The sequence below is a fragment of the Aythya marila genome (genome assembly GCF_965140915.1).
Source record: "Aythya marila genome assembly, chromosome: 25".
Taxonomy (NCBI): domain Eukaryota; kingdom Metazoa; phylum Chordata; class Aves; order Anseriformes; family Anatidae; genus Aythya; species Aythya marila.
In genome coordinates, this window is record NC_139066.1 from 1,663,247 (window position 1) to 1,683,315 (window position 20,069).

Genomic DNA, 20,069 nt, shown 5'->3' on the forward strand with positions numbered 1-20,069 from the left:
TAACAAATAACTCCATTTGCCTTTTAGAAATATAACATGGGTCCAAGGCTATTCACAATCTTTTTATTGTAAATTGCCATTTTGAACAAGAACTTTGACAGAATCAAACTTTAAAATAATCTTAATTTTGCACATGCTTGTCAACATGCCTTATTTTACATTGGTAGTCATACAAATTGTAAGAATCCATTGTTTTGAGGAGCACTTTTCAAAATGCCAATGACATTAATTTCTTCCTAGAGAAATACCCTATGCTGCTTCTTAATTGTGTCTGTGTATTTAGACCTCATTTTGTACTTTCAGTCATTTTTAAGATGCAAATCTGCTTAATCCAAACATTTACACAGCCCTAGATGTATATGATAGTGATCTAAACTCTTTCCCAGACTCAGGAAAAAAACATTACATCAGTGCTCTCCAACAGGTTTTAAGTGTTAGTAAACTTTTCTTTAAACGGGAACTACAAAACCTGAATGGGAACTAGAAAAGTAACTAAGCTTACTGTTTAAATTTAACCCGTGTACATGCATATAGTATAGATTACATATTGTAAGGAATTCACAGAGGATTCCCCATTATTAGATGAATCAAACGAACTGAAGCACCATGCACCAACACGACAAAGTGAAGGCTCAAGGCTTGAAGCTGTAAAGGCATGATCACGATGCTTTCTAGAAAGAAGACAGAAGTACCTATAAATTACAATGTACTAGCAAACCAAAGCTATCTACTTTACATATCTGAAGTGGACAAACTCAGATGCTGAAAAGATAAACAGCAAAAAGTACATGCATAGAAAAATACTACGTTTGGTTGGTCAAGATGATCTTTATTAATCCTTATGCAGGGATGCAGTAGGAAGTCTCAGCCTCCCTAAAGGCTGGAGAAACTCCCACAATGTATTTTATGCTCTGCAGGCTGTAATAGGCCCTTAAATATGACTTCACTAACTACAGATGACTACAGGCTGACTACTAACTACCTAACCACAGGTTGCTATAGAGTAAGTTTTCTGTACCTCTACAGCACACAACCAAGAATTTTCCCAGGTATCCAGTAAACTTCCACAGAGATCATTTCAGACACCTTATAATCCAGCTGTTTTGCAGGTACATGGCATATGCTTATGATACGTGGTAGAAATTCCTGGAAATTACGCTGTGGTTCCTGACTTCTACTGAAATGGGACTACAAACATTTCTGTTACATCAAGGCCTGAATTCACACAAAGCTGTAGTTTATGGAGGGCATTTCTACATCCCCCAGGATAACTTCATCCCTTCATTTATAGCTAGCACCAAACATTATTGTTGTAAGTACACAACTCTGAGCGGGCCTCTTTTGCAAACGCACACGCCTGTTTTAAAGCAACAATCTAAGGTACAAGATTTCAGTGGTACTTGCAATCCCCCCCTGCTGTTGTTTCCTATTATTTCTCCTCCTGTCCTCTCCTTGAACTTCTGACGTCTATGAAGTGTACAGAAGTTGTTTCATGTGCCAAGGACATTATACTTGCCACAATTTCTCAGAAGACTGGTCTGCTAATCAGTGTATACCTCAAAGAGGTTGAGAAGCACAGCTTGGAGCTCTGAAAAGGAACTCAGTCTATTAGATTCCTTAGGAAGCTGCTTTCCAGGAGGACCATGTTATACAGTTCCTCTCCTGTCCATTCAGTCGTTGCCGTAAGGCACTGCTCCAGCTAGAAGTTTCAGTAACTGTCACTATCTACAGAAGTTTTGGCATCAAAACCACATGTACACTACTTACAGCCTTTCCATGATACAGCATACGGGAAGGACTCAGGCGCACGTACACTTGAAGGTAGGTAATTCTTTTGTCCAAAGGTGGTACTGGAACTGAAAGACTACAGTCACTTCTCATGACAAAAGCACTTGATTAAGTTTATGCACTTTACTATATCATGAAGCAGAGTGTGGACACAAGGAGATGGTACTTTGCTGCCTGGCAATGGTGACATTTACAATAAGTACATGTGCTCTAAACACTATAAAGTGTTTCAGAAAGCATAACAAATGAAGCCAGATAGCACTGTTGACACCCCTTACAGAAGGAAGACTATCTTTTGAGCCCATACAAAACTGTAGAGCAGTCAGCTGCAAGACTACTTCTACATATGGGCTTAAACAAACCTTAAAACATGCTTTAGCAACCCTGGTGCTGCCACCACACCTCATGTATAGCCTGCAATAACAGTCTACTGTTGAATCACTGAAGCCAGGCAATTCAGCTCCATCAAATTCACAGCTCCTACTATACTCCTCCTTCCCCACTTGTCCCTTGTAAAATGTAATCACAGTTTGGGGATTTTTGCTAACACAGGGCCCTACTGCCAGTGAATCTCTCAAGAAAAAAGTGACAGGAGGTCACAATGGACTACTAGCTAATTATTAGTTTCACAGGAGGTAGCTCTCTCAAAAGGCTCCAGAGGGAAGTATCTGGCCACATTTCCTAAGCCAGCATAATGGCTGAGCACCTCTCACATAGCGGCTCAGCACCTCCCTTCCCTGCACACTGGCCAGAATTGCAGCAGAAACTGAACACTGCACAGCAGCAGGGAGAGCACTCTGCCACAGACATAAGAGAGCACAGAATAACTGAATTCTTGGAGCCCAAGGGTCTCCTTCTCTTTTAAGGGCGAGTCATGAGAAAGCAAGTAACAATGAACCAGCACCATAAAAACATTCACTGTTAGTGTACAGTTCCTGGGAGGAGGGAAACATCAGCAAAGCCAACCATCAAGGCTGGGCTGGGAGAAGGCTAGAATATTCCTTTATACCTGTGGTAAGGTATCAAACTTGCACTCTCTACCTGTTTATGCCAGAATTGGTCATGCCCCAAAGAAAAGGGGAATTTGGCTGCTCCAACAACTCTGCAAAAGGAAACAAATGACATGGCTCAAAACTAAGAAACACCAGCAAAGATAAACAAAGATCAGGAGTGTCTTTGTCATTATTTCTACGTGTTCAAGAGCAAATAGAAATTGATCCTGATGAATGTGTCTGCTTCACTGTCATTTACCTAAGGAACGTAGAAGTTACCATGCTTCTGATTTCATCATTGCATAGGAAGTATAACAGCTTTTATGTAAAGGAGCAGATGTTTTGAAATATATTTCCATACCAATTACAGCAGGCATGTTGAATAATTCTTCATGTCCAGAAAAGCCTGCTAAGCCGGGCTATGTGTACTTTCAGGAAAGAACATAAGCAGGGTGTCCTACATATGAGACCTAAATGAATGGCATCTCTGGACTCACACTATCCTAAGTGGAATTGTAAGACAGGACCAGAAAGAAGTCAGCAGTGTTGCAGAAGGGGGAAGTTCCTTACCAGTTTCCCAGTCTTCATCACATGGAGGCGCCTGCCAAGTGCTCACAGCATTCACCTGCTCTCTCTGGAAGCCAGAAGACTGGTTCACTTCAGGATGACAGAAAAATCAGTGATTGTAGTTTGTCCTGCTTCAGAAGCGTTAAGTACTTTGGATCAAGTTGTAAAACAGTTTTTTGCTTTAGAGGAATGCCCCCCCCACAATGTAAACTGGTTAGGTACACACAGGAGCCAAGCATAGATCAGAAATCAAGCAACCATAAATAACTTTTTCAGTGAACAGCAAATGACTCTGTCCCCTGGGACCTGGCAAAGGAACGCTCAAGTGGAGAGGAAGCCTGCTAACACAAATGCAAGCATGACCGCTAGCATCAGTGCAACTCAACAGAAGATGGAAAGCCACCAGCTCTGTAGTGTGGCAATAGCTTTAGAGACAATGAGGAGAACTAAAGAGACACTACATAGCACAGGATGCTTTTCTAAATAATTTGGGGGTTTTGTCTCACTGGGCAGGAGACAGGAATCTTAGTTGTATTGCAGACAAAGCGAGTTCAGCAGCAGAGAAGTCTGCAAAAGGAGCTGACCAATCTCTCATCAGGAGTGAGCTATTCAGGTTTCCCCAGCAGCAGGGATTTTCATAGCTTAGACACCTATTTGACTTTTCACACGGCACCAGTGGTCAAGCCTCAATGAAGGGAGATCATCTCTGTGAAAAGAAGATCTTGTCTTTCTGGTCATTAAAGCATCAGATCTCCTGCTGAAGGCATTTCAATATGCACTGGCTTGGGTACAACCTTTTTATTCAAAAATCGTGGGAATAAAATATGTGCAAAGGCTATCAGGAGCATCTAATGAGCCTACTCAATAAACCAAAGCAATCAGGACTCAAGTTTTTGAAGGCTGTTGTGTCACACGAAACTATAGACAATAATTTGACTCCTACTTTTTCGGTTATAATGGGAGCTATCCTGACAAACAGGGGACCTCAGTCCCTAGGGTGCAGTTGCATCTTAGAGCACAGGTGGTTCTCTTACCTATATCTTGCTCAATGAACCCTTTGTCATTGCATTTCGATATGTGATCACTGAGGTCAGCTTGAGGAACAAGATGGCGAGCATTGAAGGGGCACGTGGCCAATTCCTTCGCAACATGAGGGTAGCTCTAGAGAAGAGAAAACCAAAATCACGTGCCATGCTTCTCAAGTTCATTTTTCCTTATGTTTTTTTACAGGATTAACAAGAGATATTTGTGATATTGCTTTAAAAGACAAAGCAAGGAATGGCAAAATACTGCTCAGACACTACAATTGCAAAGCGGAACTATGAAACTGACTGTTCTTTGAAACCAAGTTCACTAAAAAATTACTCAGCTCAGGGGTGGCTCAAATGAAACATACCCTCAGCTAACCTCCCTGCTGCAACACTGGCAATATAGCTACATGGTGTAAAGCACATATGAAGCTATTTTAAAAACAATAGAGGACAGATGGTAGGCAAATCTAAACTATGCAGGTATTTTTACACAGGCAGGCACAAAGACAGAGAAATTCTTTAACCCTTTCAGAACAGCTAGGGAGCTGGAAGCATTCCACCCGCAAACTTTGGTGCTTCTTCACATAGACACTGGTTCTACTCACAGTGCTCAGCAATTACTATGATAAATTAGTTCACCCCCTGCTTTATTGGGAAAAAAAATCACAACTTTGCCACTGTCCCAGTACCTGCCTGGCTTTGACTGGCACAACTCCGCTTGTCAGGGATTACATTTGCACCCAAGACAGATATAGAAGCAAGAGTGCCTGGTACAGATGCTGCTTGAGGCAGTGAGCCCTCTACTACCAGTGATGCACAGCTGCAGTGCAGGCTCCAAGGCACCTGTCATTACCTACACCTATGAAGCTGTAGACACAGTTCTGGCCTTAACAGGTCTGTACAGCTAGGTTGCTGTGTCCTCACATGTCCATTAATTGCTTCAACCAGCTTCAGCAAGCTGCTCTGGCAGGATCAATGTAAATTCTGCAAATTACTTACAGACACCAACTGTATCTGTGTATTGGGTTTGTGTGTTCAGGTTTGGGGGGGGTGGGGGGGGAGGAGGGCAGGAGTGGCCTCTGATAGAGGTCAGGAGCTGCCCCGTGCTGGTTCTGGGAAAAAGCTCAAAGAGGAAGGAGCGGCAGAGAAAAAAACATTTTGAACTGACTGCAGCCCCAGTCCCCTGCGCCTGCTGGGGAGAGAAGGGAAGAGGCAGAAGAACTGAGACTGGAGTTGAGGTTGGGAAGAAGGGTGCTAGAAAGAAGGTGTTTTTAATTTTGTTTTCAGTCCTCACTGTCCTACTCTGTTATTAATTGGCAATAAATTAATCTTCCCCAAGCAAAGTCTGTTTTGCCTATGATGGTAAATGGTGAGTGATTTCCCTGTCCTTATCTCAACCCACATTTTTTTCTCCCTCTGTTCTGCTGAAGAGGTGGAATGAGAGAGTGGCTTGGTGGGCACCTGGTGACCAGGCAACTTTAACCCATCAATGTGACAGGTGATCATTATTATAACTCAACCCTCCAATTAGGAAATCTTGCAAAAACTGACTGGTTAACAGTTATGCAATGCAAGGACAAAAACAATAAGGTTAACATTTACTTGCTGATATTGTTCACCTGGCTCACATGCACATTCTTGCCAAAATTTGCAGGGAGTGAACAAGGAAAATTCTCTTGAGTACTACAAAAATAGATGTACTTGCTGCTCTGCCCACCACTTTCACTTGTTACTTAATATTTTTTAAACCACTAGTTTCACCAAAATTAATTGTTTGTAAGTACTGTTATCAGTGCATACACCCTCCAGCTGCATCTTTACTGAAAGGCACAGCACTGCTACACTATTTTGAAAAACGTATTGGTAAGCTGACAGAGGAACAATTGGTTTTTAGGAAGTCTCAGCAAAAACCCAAAGCTTGGTCAGTCACCTGCATGCGACAGTTTAAAAAACAGACCTTAAGGATACAGAGGAGAACTGAGGTTGGAATGCTTCCAATTAGATGATTTGTATTCAAATTCTGGATGAAAGATTGAGGTAAAAAAATCCACCTCTCCCATGTGTGCTGAATACAGGATGTGCAGTTTCTGCCACTAAATACTTATTAGCAACATTAAAAAAAAAAAAAAAGCAGCTATGCATTTCTGTCACTTAAAGAACAAATTACAACATCAAACCATTTCTACTCTGACTAGCCAGAGGTGGTACATATCACTCAGGCTGAGTTCTCTTCAGCTTAAAGTAGAAAAGTTTATCTCATCTCCACATGAGATGCTTGAAGAGACTGAGATTTCATCCTTGACCTAACCATGAAGAGCCACACCAGTCTTAGGTGAGCTAACGTGTCCTTGAACCTGTTACTACACAGGTCATAAAAACATATGAAATAAAGGATAAATGGGGCTATTTGTCAGGAACTTACTCAAGCCAGTCAGAAAACAGTATGAGAATATGCACATTGTATTTACAGACGCGCACAACCCCCATTCAGTGCCTTGTTTGGCTGTTCAGCTTACCTTCTTGCACTTTACAAGGTGATACGGAAACCTACAGGCTCTGATTTGATGGTGCTTATTATACGGACATTGTATCAATCTCTCTGGATCCAAAACATCTAGAATGGAAGAATTGGGGCAGGGGAGGGGAACTAGTTAGAAAGACAAGATCAAACATCACTAACACAGTGAAGTGGAACAAACACACCACCACAAAAGGGCTGTGATTTTAGGAAGTTAAACCAGTTGTTTTTACTTTGAAACCCATCATTGAGGCAGGAGCCTGCTTTACATAACCAAACAAATTCACTTTGAAGTTTGAGCTGACACAGACATTAGTCAAAATAGACAGAGAATAGTAAGTAGCACTGCATAATAACACTTTAAGGTAGCATATTAACTAGATCACCACAGTTACTCAAAATGAATGAGGAGAGTAGTACTTTTCGAACTATTTTGGATGAGAATCACTGGGGTGATGATACATCCACCAGGGCCCTCGAGAGCTTTATCACTGTGAACCAAGTCTTTTCTGATCATCAGCTAGTTTTGCTGGAGGAAAGATGCCAGCCAATTTAACTTAATTTCTGAGGAAACAGCATGCCTAACATGGTTTATGTAATTTAAGTGAAGTTTCTCCCAAGTCATGCAATTATTTAGGAGCTAAGGAGTTATTAAAACACCTAAGAAACCAGGCAATTAACAGGGAAGCAGTATGAATGTGTACATCTGTGATATATAATCACTTTCATATTCTCAGTGAGGAAAAAGAATGGCAGCCAGAAAGAGGTATAGGGGACCACTGCTACCTGCAGATCTCTCTGTTGTGTACTCACCAGGGAGCGAGACCAGGCTTCTTTCATCATTTCTTCCCTGCTGGTCTTTTTCACAGGCTTTTAATGCTTTTTTTTTTTTTTTTTTTTTAAGCTGCTTTGTAATCAAATCCTAAACACAGGCTGCAGTTTGTTTAGCCTCTCCCCTGCTATCACAACCACTTCTTCGCTTCTTCATGTCCAAAGAAGGGCAACGAAGCTGGTGAAGGGTCTGAAGAACAAGCCTTATGAGGAACACCTGAGGAAATTGTGGTTGTTTAGCTTGTAGAAAAGAAGGCTTAGGGAAGACCTTATTGTACTTTACCGTTACCTTAAAGGAGGTTGTAATGAGGTGGGGATCAGGCTCTTCTCCTAAGCACTAAGTGATAAGACAAGGGGAAATTGCCTCAAGTTGCACCAGGGGAGGCTCAGGTTTTTTATTTATTTTTGTTGTTGTTTTTTCTTGGAGAAATTCCTTCACTGAAAGGGATGTGCAGCTTTGAAACACACTGGCCAGGGAAGTGGTTGAGATCCCTGGAAGTCTTCAAGCAATGTGTTGACGTGGGACTTCGTAGCATGGTTTAGGGGTGAACGTGTCAGTACCAGGTTAAAGGTTGGACTAGATGATCTTAGAGGCCTTTTCTAACCTGAATGATTCCATGATTATACATAAATTGGTGCTCAGTTGTCTCAACAGCCAGTGCAGGGAGCTATCTTGGCGCACAGGCTGGCAGCTAGTTAAGGTGCAGTTCCTCAAGTCACACTGAGCTGAGTTCATGTTCCAAGCCACTAGGAATGCTGTACATAATCCTTCTTTCCATCCCAGCTGCACTACACTGCCACTGCCAGCTTTGCTACTTGTGAGCACCTCTCACCTCCATTAGCCAGTCTAGGCCATTACAACAGCTGAAAACCAAAGACTTCTTCATTATTACGATGGATTAACTAGCTTTCTACTGTTTCAGCTGTCCCTGTAATAGCAATTTGAAGTGGCTTCTCTCTCTAAACTGTCTCAACAGATGGAAAAAACTACGTGGCCAGTACAAGGAAGAAGGCAAGAATGAGTACCTGATGGAGAGGAAAGGGAGCCCTTAGTGCTACACAAAGCAGCAAAAGCAGAAGCGCCAGGAGCTGGCTTGATCAGGTCAACAGATGCAGTAATCAGGCAAAATGCTGCAGCGAGCAAGGCCTCTGGAGCACCAAAGCAACATCAACACGCAGGTGAGATCCCCAGCCCTTAGCAGTACAGCTCGCAAAATCAACCCCCAAACAATTCCACCGCCACCAGAAATCATCTGAAAAACCTCCAGGCAGGCACAACTCCTGCACCAGAGGCAGCGGCTCCATTTGAACGCTGCCCAAGGGCCAGACCCCACCCATGCCCCATCCAGTAACCACAAGCAGCACAGACCTAGGTGAGACGCCCAGCTCACCGCTTCCTTCACGGCTCAGTCACAGAGACAGCACCAGACCCACCGCCTGCAACACCCCCCCCAGCCACCTCCCCCCCACGCTGTATCTGCTTCGTGACGGCAAAGACGATCCGGGAGGGAAACACACAGAGAGGGGAGCGAAGCCACCTCCGCCTTCCACCCGCCCGAGGCTCACCGAAGTCATCCTCCACCTCCATGTCGGGCAGAGGCTTCGGGGCCGGGAGGGTCCTCGGCGCCGTGCCACGGGCGGGGGCCGCGTGCAGCGCCTGCCCCTGGCGCCTGCGCGGCTGCCTCCTAGCAACCACCCCTGCCCCGCGCGGAGCCCCACCCGCCGTGGGGCAGTTGCCGGGGCAACGCCTTGTCCTTGTTCTCCGGCGGGCGCCATTTTCTCCAAGCCTGGCCGTGCTGGAGAGCCCGGCGCCCCCCCCCACCCCGAGCTCCCACCGCCCTCCCTGCTCCCAGTGCTTCACGTAATGTCCCCGGGGTGTCCTTCTCGCCATCGGTGCCCGAAACGGGTCCAAAAACTCGGAAGGAGAGCGTGGCCCCGCTCTGAGAACCTTGTAGGAGGCTTGTGCTGAGATGGAGCTGGAAGATGGGTGAGGGCACAGCAAAGCTGTGTGGTGTGCAGCCCTGGTGGGTAGCTGATCCACTGGGCCATTTCCTGCTGTTTTGAAGCAAGCTGAGTTGGTCATCCCACTTGATTTCAGCCCTCCGCTGGTCTCCTGTCTCAAAGGCTCTGAGGAAAAAGGCAGCTTTGAACAAAAGCTGTGTTTCACCTGCTCTTGGACGCGTGCAGTGTGGGAGGAAAGAAACCTCGTGTTTTACTCTGCGTCCCCTCCCCACATTGCTGGGTTCAAAACCAATCACTTTTGCTAAATGATTACCTCATTTTGCAACTAAAATATAAGTGTTGAGTAGACATGAGATGAATGGAGAGATACTTTTTCTAAGCAGATGGCTGGTATTGCAGGGGCCTGGGTTCTGCAAACACATTTTTAACCGTAAAACAGCTCAGCATAGGCTAATCCTGAGTTTCCATAGGAAACTGATGGGATCACCAGGATTACAAACACTTCCGATTTTATGTTGCCCAAGGGTTTATACACAGGTATAACCCTTTTTATCCCAATTTACAGAACATTCTTGAGTCAGGGAATAATTGAAAAGTGACTTGGATGCCTGTCCTGTGCTGTGTGTTAGGCTGCAGAACCTGAAGCAACCATTGCTGATACAATAATGAGCTGTGCTTCCGTCTCAAAGCAACTGAGCAAATAGGCAGGAAAATGTCTCTTCGTGGTCACAGGTCACTCAGTTACAGAACATGTGAGACTTCTGCAAAACTTACCCTAAGCAGCAACATGCCTTGCCTCGTCCCCTTCGTGTTTTCACATTTAAAGTAGACCTTTGGCCTGAGCACTGCAGTTCCAGTCTGGGAGCTAGCAGTTGGTTCCTACCTTCATCCTCAGGCATGTGGCTCTTCTTTGACACTCAGATCTGGTATTTAAAATAGAATTCAGTTGGAAGGTACCTTCAGATCATCTAGTTCAACTGCCTGACCATATCATGGCTTAACAAAAGATAAAGCGTATTTTTGAATGGCATTATCCAGATGCCTCTGGAACATTGACAGGCATGGGAGCATCAACCACCTCCCTAGGAAGCCTCTTCCAGTGTTTGACCACCTTCATGGTAAAGAATTTTTTCGTGATACCTTGTCTTAACCTTCACCTTTGCAGCTTTGTGCCATTTCCCTACATACTATCATTGGTTACCAAGGAGAAGAGATTGGCTTCTCCTTCTTCACTTCCCCTGAGGAAGTAGTAGAGAGCATTAAGGTCACCTCTTAGCCTTCTTCTCTCCAGACTAAACCGACCAAGTGTCTGCAGCCTCTCCTCATAGGATGTCTTCCAGCCCGTTTATCAGCATTGTTGCCCTCCTCTGGACAGTCAAGTAACTATCTTAATATACTTTCTATCTTGTGGAGCCCAGAACCACACACAATATTGAAGGTAAGGCCATGCCAACACTGTGTCGAGTGGGAGAATCACCTCTTTGGACTGACTGGCTATGCTGTGTTTAATGCAGCCCAAAATGCAGTTTGCCCTCTTGGCTTCCAGGGCACACTGTTGACACATTACTCTGTCCCAAGTATAGAGCCCAGACTTCAACTTTGTTGAACTTTCATGCCATTGCTGATTGTCCAGTGCTCCAACTTTTCTATCAATTTTCTACCTCTTCTCAGCGAGGTGGGGGAGAAAATTGGGAAACAAACAAACAAACAAACAAAAAACGTGGGTTGAAATAAAGACAGTTTAATTGGATGGAAAAGGAAGGGAAAATAATGATAAAAGAATGTACAAAGCAAGTGATGAATAATGCAGTTGCTCACCACTTGCTAATCAATGCCAATCCAGACTGCAAGCAGCAGCACCTCTCCCACCCAACACCCCCCATTTTTATTTTTCAGCATGACATCATATAGTATGAAATACCCCTTTGGCCAGTTTGGGTCAGCTGTCCTAGTTGTGTCCTGTCACAGCTTCTTGTGCACCCCCCAGCCTCCTTCCTGGCAGGGCACCACCAGAAACTGAAATGTCCTTGACTCTGTAAGCAGTGCTTTGCAACAGTGTTGTGGTTTAACTGGCCAGCAGCTAAACACCACACAGCCTTTCGCTCACCATCCCCCCTCCCTCTCTGGGATGAAGGAGAGAAATGGGAAAGTGAAGCCCGTGAATTGAGATAAAGACAGTTTATTAAGACAGGAAAATAATAATAACAATAATATTAATAACAATAATGATGATAATAGAACTAATAATAATAACATGTACAAAACAAGTGATGCACAATGCAATTGCTCACCACCCACTGACCAATGCCCAGCCTAACCCCGAGCAGTCCGGCACCCCCACCCTGGCTAGCCACCCCTACATATTGTTTAGCATGACCCCAGATGGTATGGAATACCCCTTTGGCCAGTTTGGGTCAGCTGTCCTGGGTCTGTCCCCTCCCAGCTCCTGCTGCACTCCCAGCCTGCCTGTTGGCAGGACAGAGTGAGAAGCTGTAGCGTCCTTGGCTTGGTGTAAGCACTGCTCTGCAACAATTAAAACATCGGCGTGTTATCAGCACTCTTCTCATCCGAAGCCAAAACATAGCACCCTACCAGATTCTAGGAAGAAAATTAACTCTGTCCTAACTGAAACCAGGACAAACAACTAAAACATCAATGTGTTACCAATATTATTCTCATCCTAAATCCAAAACACAGCAGCATACCAGCTTCTTGGAAAAAAATGAACTCTATCTCTGCTGAAACTACGACACATAGAAGGAGATCAAAGTACCAACACAGGACTTTCCCTTCATGAACCCATGTTGTTTATGCCTGATAACAGCTTTGTTCTGTAAATGCCTTTTGGTAGCACCCAAGATAATCTCCATAACTTTTCCAGGGACTGAGGTTAGACCATCTGGTCAGTAGCTTCCTACATGCTCTCTTGTGCCCGTCTTGAAGATTGGTATAACATTTGCTAGCTTTCAGTCAGCAGGGACCTTCCCAGACTCCCAAGACCTTAGGCAAATTGAGAGGGGTTTTCCTTTGACCTTCTCTTGCTGTTGGCATACTTTAAATACACGTTTTTTGTTGTCTGTCTATGCTAGCCAGTGTCAATGTGAGTTGCTTGATTTGCACCTCTTCTTTTTTTCTTGAATAGATGAACAGAAGGAAAAGCACCTACTTGCTTGCTGACAGTGTATACCAACAAGCCTTGAAGTGTTGAGTAGCATGTGCTGCCCTCCAGACACAGGGATAGTGATGAGACTCTCCCAGACTCAGGGGTATGTGTAGCTGTGAGTTCAGACGAGTCATGAACACTGCCAGCTGCTTTGGCAAGGAAACTGAACCACGTGTCAGTTCTTTCTTAGACTGATTAGCACCCACACCACATCAGGCCTCACTCTAGTAGAGTACATATCTATATAGATGGAGTTGTCCAGCAAAACATCTTTTCCAAACCTGCTTTTGCTTCCAAGGGAATTGAAGATGTTTAGGGAGAAAGTTTGTTGTCCCTCAGCTACATAGCCAGCTGCTGATTAGGGCTCTGGGTGGTCCTACATCATCATACTCAGGAATGCCCTGAAGCAACTCTGCAGTTCCCCTTCCTCAGCTGCAATCCTCTATCTCATTTATCCTGCTAAATGAAAACACTGCTTTGGAGAGCTCCCAGACTCCACTTAGTCCACAAGTCTAACAGCACCAACTGGCCGTACTCCCCTGCCACTATTCTTGTAATTAGTGTCTTTCCAGAACCTTTCCTCAGGAAACCCTTGGCACTTGACGTAGATCTTAGTAGGTGGGCAACATGCACTATGAGCCCATTCATTCCCATTTCTACTGTTCTCTGGGGACATTTTCTGCATAAGAATACCTCCTGGCAAACACAGCAGCATCCAGAGGATAATAAACATACTTTCTTCCCCTTTACAAGTGTTTGCGGAGCTGTTGCCTTCAAGGGCCTCTGGCAGCTCTGGCTCCTCACAGGAGGCCAGCAGTCTAAACATCACTTCTGCAGGATGTGCATTGAGGACAAAATAGCATGACAGTACAAAGGAAGCAAAGCTTGGCCTTTGTGGCCAGAGGCTGATGGCAGGACTTGTGTACATCTCTTATGTGTGAATGAGAGTGCTTTTAAGGAGACACACTGCAAATTTTTGCACCCTGCCTGCCCTTTTGGAAAAAGGCAAAGGCTGCTATCTGCAAAAGTATTTACAGAAGACATAAGGGGAAAAGACTTCCTCCAGTCACCAGGTGTCTGGAATGACCATAAGGGAAAGGAAAATGCAGAGGCACAGAATAGGATGCAGCAGAATTTTAATAATCCAGAAGGAAACAAGGTCCCTCCAAGAGGAATCAGCAGTGCAAGAAGCACTGGGGGAAGATGAGCGTCTGTCTTGGGCTTTAGCAGGGGAAGCACCTCCTGCCGCAGTAGCCGCTGCCCAAGCCGGAGAGCCCAAAGCCCCCGGAGGAGATGGGCACTCCCTGAGAGCTGAGGATGCTGCCAACGGCAGCGGAGGTGGAGGATCCCACGGCGGTGTTCTGCGGGAAGGAGCTGAGGATGGGGCCGGGCAGGGTCACCACCACAGGAGAGGGCTGGATGAAGACGTTGGAGTCCTGGCACTGCCTGACACAGGGCTCATTGCAGCTGTTGGCCAGTGGAGTTGGGCCACAGGGTCCACATGGCAGGCACGGCAGGCACTGGTTGTAGCAGGACATGTCTCGGGGCAGGAGGTGTACCTGGTAAGAGAGAGGGCCCAGAGGAGAACGGTGGTGAGAGAGGAACAGTCTGCCAGCCCGCCACAGGAAAGCCATAGCAAATGGTGTTTTGTGACCTGTCAGCTGTGTAAGGAGCCCCATTGGCTTAACTTTGGACACAAGAGCTCGGCCAGGACTGTCCATTCTGACGAAGCTCCCCACCTAGCCCATAGCCGCGGAGAAATTCAGCCAAGCTGCAGGTTCTCTCCATGACACGTGTGCTGCTCTTTTCCCTCTCCCATGACTAGCACTCCCAAGATGCAGGAGAATATGAAGAGGCAGGCATGTTTAAGAAATCCCCAGGGAAGAAGAGGAGAAGAAAAGGACTCACCTTGTTCTCAGACAGATGGAGGTAAGAGGAGTGGATGAAGAGTGTGAGGAGACGGGGTCTCTTTTATACCTCTCCTACACCGCCCCGGGCCCACAGTCATTCTATACGGGCTGTAATTTTCCAGCAGAGTCACCTCAAATGCAAAATAACCTTCCCAATGGCACAGAATGTATTTTGTTTACCTGCCATTTCATTTCCTCATTTCTTACCTGCCAACTTGGCCATAGAGGCTCCTTTCAAGTAGAAGGAAAATAGGTGCAAGGATTTTCCCTGGCACAAACATGTAATTAGGGGCAGAAGATAAGACTCAAGAATTGGAGGTGTCCTGTGCAGATGTGGGACATGGGTCTCTGGAAAGGTGTTGAATCACTTTGGAACCCTCTTTGCAAAAAGGTGCACATGTCATTCTGCCTATGCAGTGCCCTTCTGGATGATCAAAGGCTACTTTTGCCAAGGGCAAGGAGCATCCCTCTGCCCAGCCTGGCTCCCAGCCTGCTCCACCAGTCACAGCTCATTGCCTGCATAGGCAGATGGGCTGTGCTGCAGTTTTGAAATGAACTGGCACAAGGCAGCTCCTTCTAGGGTAACATGTTGTCTGCTTGTTTGGCCTTGTTTCCTCTTGTGGCTGTCTCCTGTGCTCTTCAGGCAAGCCATGTTGTCAGCTGCTGTGAGGAAGGCAAAGGTTGATCTCCTGAGTGCAATGATGCCCAGCAAATCCTGGGGAATCAGGCCCCTTCACTACTAGAGGTTTGAGTTGTTCACCAGGACAGTGTCTTGCTCCAACACTCTCCTTTCCGTACCATGCACTTTGGCCGGACACATTCTGTGACCAGCAGTAAAACCAAAGACCTGCCTTCTTGTGCAAAAGATGCTGACCATCCTGTGAGCTGCCTGAGGTATGAGAGTTCTGGTCAGAAGGTCATGCTGCAGGGTAAAGGCTGTTGGGGCTGCCTGGAGGGTGGCACAGCTCGAGCTCAGGCTCAGACAGACCTGCCTGACCAGAGGGGGATTTGGCATGCATGGTGCTCAGGCCTGCAGAGAGCAGGCACTATGGCTTGGCCTCACGCCAAAAGTGTGGCACGTGGCCAATCCCAAATTGGAGCATGACTTGTCCTGGGCAGGGACAGTCTCTCTCAGGAAGTTTGCCTGCTGAAGGCATTCCCTTGCCCTCCTGGGGTGTGTCCCAGCTGCCTCCCATGTCTGCAGGGCAGGGAAGTGCTTTGATCATGCAGCAGGGATGCATTGCCTCCTTGATGGAGTCTGGGAGGTGTTTCTGTAGCCAAGGCCCTTGTGAGCAAGTCCCCTCGCTGAGCATGCCCAGCTGCGTGGAGCTTCCTTGTCCCCCCAGTGGTGCTGGCTTGTTCTGTTGCCTGAGGAGGGCTTTGGGACATGGCAGAGGATGTGTGCTGAAGCTCTCATGCTAGGAGAAGACGTATTGCCTGGGACCCAGAGACGAGTCCCAGCAAGGGGGAAGATGTTTTCTGCAAGCCTTTCTTTCCCTCCAGAAAGCACTCAGGAGAGCTCCTACACACAGCCCCATCTCTTTGGCCAGGACGGTGAGGCCTGTGTGTCCCTTGCCTTCCACCGTTCATGTCTGACTCTACCCTGGGGGCAGACCTACTCAGAGGAGGTCCAGGGGACGCAGGATCAGAGGGTAGTTCAGTCCCCAGTCTGCAGTGCTGCAAGAGTTTGTTCCCCATCCTGTGCAGGACCTGCCTTTTGTCCTTCTAGATTGCCTTGAGGTTCCTGAGGGCCCATTCCCGCAGGCTGTCTAGGTCTCCCCTTGTGGCAGCCCTGCACCAGAGTGCACCAGCGGGCCCCCAGTTGCTGTCTCCTCCCAAGTTAGTGGAAGTGGTAATGGCATCAAGGCAGACATCTGAAAGCATTGGCACAGCCTGGATGCCTGGGGAGACAAACACCAGTGACCACTGGATGTAATAGAAAGCAGAGGACCTGAGAGTGATGTAAATGGTATGAAATAAGGGGTGGATATTGTCATGGTTTTGGCTGGGATAGAGTTAATTTTCTTCATAGCGGCTGTTACATGCCACATATTGGCTTTGGGAAAAAAAATAATACCAATAACACAATTATATTTTCAATGTAAGCACATGGTCTCGTCTCTTTAGCCATGCACTGGTACACCGTTGAGCCTGGTTCTGTCTTCTTCAGGACCTCAGGGTAGCTACTCCAAAGGTGCTCTTTGGTCTCCAACCAAAACCTGATTTTCTACACACTAAGGAAAGCCTGTACCCCCAGATTCTCCTCATTACCCAATTGCTGTGGCTACCTGACAATCCTGGACAACATCAGCAAAACTCATTCTACTTGAACAATGTATTTCTTGAAACAGAGCCCAAAACTGGACACAGTGCTTCAGCTGCATTTGGACATTTGGAGGAGTGCTGAGCAGAGTGGGATTGTCACCTTCCTTCACCTCCTGGCTAAGCTTCTGCTCATGCAGCCCAGGATGTCCTTGGTGTCCTCGATGTCTCAGAACACTGCTGGGAGTCACTTCTCTTTGTATGGGATTACCACCCAAGTAACTTTTTCTGGGCCAGCTTTTAACCTGCTGCCATCGAAAGGCTGCAAGATAGGCAATGTGGCATGAGGGCGGGCTGGCAGGAAGGCATTTGCCAAACTGGGCTTTGGGTGCTGTGTTTAGGAGCTCATGGATGGACCTTGGAGACACTCTTCTCTTCCCCTCAGTCTCTTCCTACCTCCCTCTTCCCCACAAACTGTTCCAGGAAGCTCTGGGAACAGATGGAAAGAGTAGGAGATGGAGGACATGCACTCCTTGTGAGCCTGTGTGGTGGGCAGACCCCAGCAAACATTTAAGAACCCACCAACTACTCACTCACACTACAGCCACAGCAGGGTAGGGGAGACAACTGGAAGACCAAGAGTGAGAAAAACTCCTGGGTCAACATAAAGATAGCTGCTGCCCTCCCGGGGCCTCCTGCAGCTCTGGCTCCTCACTGGAGGCCAGCAGTGGCCACATGCCACCTTCAGCAGGCTGTGCACTGAGGCCAATATGGCACACCAGGACAGAGAGGCAGCAAAGCTGGGCCTGATGGCCAGGGCCCTGCAGGGCTCATGGGCACCTCCCTCACGTGTGGGTGACAGTGCTTTCCCAAGAGGCTCTACTGTACACAGCCTCACCCTTGGGAAATGTGAATGGTCCCCATGTGTCCCACATGCCCCCCTGACATCCCCAGAGAAACAGCATTGGTCCTGACAGCTGGTGTCTGGAGTGTCTGCAGGAGAAGGACAACTCAGAGGCGCAGGCTGAGATGCAGCAGAACTTTAATATTAGGGTCAAAAGAGGGAAAAGAGGTTGCTCCAAGAGGAAGCCCTAGTTCAGGAAGCACCAGGAGCAGATGAGAGCGTGCACCATGGCTGACCCCATCCTTCCTATAAGGGGTGTTGGGGTTGTTTGGTCCCTCTGAACAAAAGAAGCCAATGCTCTGTGCCCACTCTGCTCTGAATTTCTGTGGTCCTTTAGCAGGGGAAGCACCTCCTGCCGCAGTAGCCGCTGCCCAAGCCAGAGAGCCCAAAGCCCCCGGAGGAGATGGGCACTCCCTGAGAGCTGAGGATGCTGCCAACGGCAGCGGAGGTGGAGGATCCCACGGCGGTGTTCTGCGGGAAGGAGCTGAGGATGGGGCCGGGCAGGGTCACCACCACGGGAGAGGGCTGGATGAAGACGTTGGAGTCCTGGCACTGCTGGACACAGGGCTCATTGCAGCTGTTGGCCAGTGGGGTTGGGCCACAGGGTCCGCATGGCAGGCACGGCAGGCACTGGTTGTAGCAGGACATGTCTCGGGGCAGGACGTGCACCTGATGGGAGGGAGGGCGCAAAGGGGCACAAGGGTGAGAGAGGAGCAGTCTGCCAGCCCACCACTGGACAGCAGCAGCACATGCTGTTTGGGGAGCTGGCAGCTGTGAAAGGAGGCCCACAGCCTTCTCCTTCCCCTGGGCACCAATGTCCTTGAACAGAATATCCCAGCCCAGGAAGCTCCCCACTTAGCCCATAGCTTCAGATACACCTCAGCCAGGACCCAGCTTCACTCCACACACCACTTCACTCCACACTTCACACCTACTGTTCCCTTCCCTCTCCCATTTCTAGCTGTCCCAAGACCCAAGAGAAGATGAAGAGGCAGGCATGTGCTAAGAAATTTCCCAGGATGAAGTTGAGGAGAAAGGGCTTCAGACTCACCTTGATCCCAAGGAGATGGAGGTAACAGGAGTGGATGAGGGAGTGAGGAAATGGGGCTGCTTTTATACCTCTCCTGCACTGCCCCAGGCCCACAGTCACTCTATGCGGGCCGTAATTTTCTAGCAGACTCACCTCAAATGCAAAATATCTTAGCTAATGGCACAGGTTGTGCTTTGGTTTCTGTCAACTCTGCCATTTCATTTCCTCGTTTCTGACCTGACCATTTGGCCACAAAGGCTCCTTTCAAGTACAAGGATAACAGGTCAAGCATTTCCCCTGGCAGGAACACATCAGTAGGGACAGTATATTAGTCCTAAGTTCTGGAGAGCATGGTACCTGTCTCTGTGGAAGTGCATTCACCTCTTAAATAGAAAGCGCACATATCCTCTCACATCTTTGGTGTGCCCTTCTAAATGCCCAAAGGCTCCTTCACCAAGGGACAAGGAGCATCCTTCTCCTGCTGGCCTGGCTCCCAGCCTACTCCACCAGTCACAGCTCATTGCCTGCATAGGCAGATGGCCTGTACTGCAGCTTTGAAATGCCCAAGTTGTGAGAGTACTCGCCAAAAGGTCATGCTGCAGGGTAATGGCTGTTGGGGCTGCCTGGAGGGTGGCACAGCTTGAGCTTGGACCTCAGACAGAGCTGCTTGGATGGAGGAGGATTTGGCATGCATGGTGCTCAGGCCTGCAGATAGCAGGCACTATGGCTTGGCCTCATGCCAAAAGTGTGGCACGTGGCCAATCCCAAATTGGAGCATGACTCGTCCTGGGCAGGGAGAGTCTCTCTCAGGAAGTTTGCCTGCTGAAGGCATTCCCTTGCCCTCCTGGGGTGTGTCCCAGCTGCCTCCCATGTCTGCAGGGCAGGGAAGTGCTTTGTTCATGCAGCAGGGATGCATTGCCTCCTTGATGGAGTCTGGGAGGTGTTTCTGTAGCCAGGGCCCTTGTGAGCAAGTCCCCTCCCTGAGCATGTCCAGCCGCGTGGCAGTGCCAGCTCCTGCCAGCCATTGATGGCAGGAGTAGGGCAGACCTACTCAGAGGAGGTCCAGGGGATGCAGGATCAGAGGGTAGTTCAGTCCCCAGTCTGCAGTGCT

General features: G+C 47.5%; 3 protein-coding genes across 3 annotated transcripts; all 3 read right to left on the minus strand.

Annotated features, from left to right (window-relative positions):
- Positions 1-174: 174 nt before the first annotated feature.
- Positions 175-9,396, minus strand: LOC309887491 (gametocyte-specific factor 1-like). The gene is made up of 7 exons (XM_082779248.1): positions 9,294-9,396; positions 6,895-6,992; positions 4,382-4,508; positions 3,351-3,437; positions 2,830-2,890; positions 1,768-1,856; positions 175-671 (listed from the first exon to the last, which is right to left on the minus strand). Coding segments are annotated over exons 1-7 (486 nt in total). The 5' UTR covers positions 9,316-9,396; the 3' UTR covers positions 175-669.
- A 4,679-nt stretch (positions 9,397-14,075) lies between these two features.
- On the minus strand, positions 14,076-14,390 carry LOC309887383 (feather keratin 1-like; the record flags this gene model as incomplete). The annotated part of the gene is made up of 1 exon (XM_082779006.1): positions 14,076-14,390. One exon carries the CDS (start codon positions 14,388-14,390, stop codon positions 14,076-14,078), a length of 315 nt encoding a protein of 104 aa, XP_082635132.1.
- Positions 14,391-18,261: 3,871 nt separating this feature from the next.
- On the minus strand, positions 18,262-19,203 carry LOC309887206 (feather keratin 1-like; the record flags this gene model as incomplete). Its single annotated transcript, XM_082778749.1, has 3 exons — positions 18,262-18,597; positions 18,980-19,079; positions 19,196-19,203. The coding sequence occupies 3 exons, from the start codon at positions 19,201-19,203 to the stop codon at positions 18,262-18,264; spliced, it is 444 nt and encodes a 147-aa protein (XP_082634875.1).
- Positions 19,204-20,069: the final 866 nt, after the last annotated feature.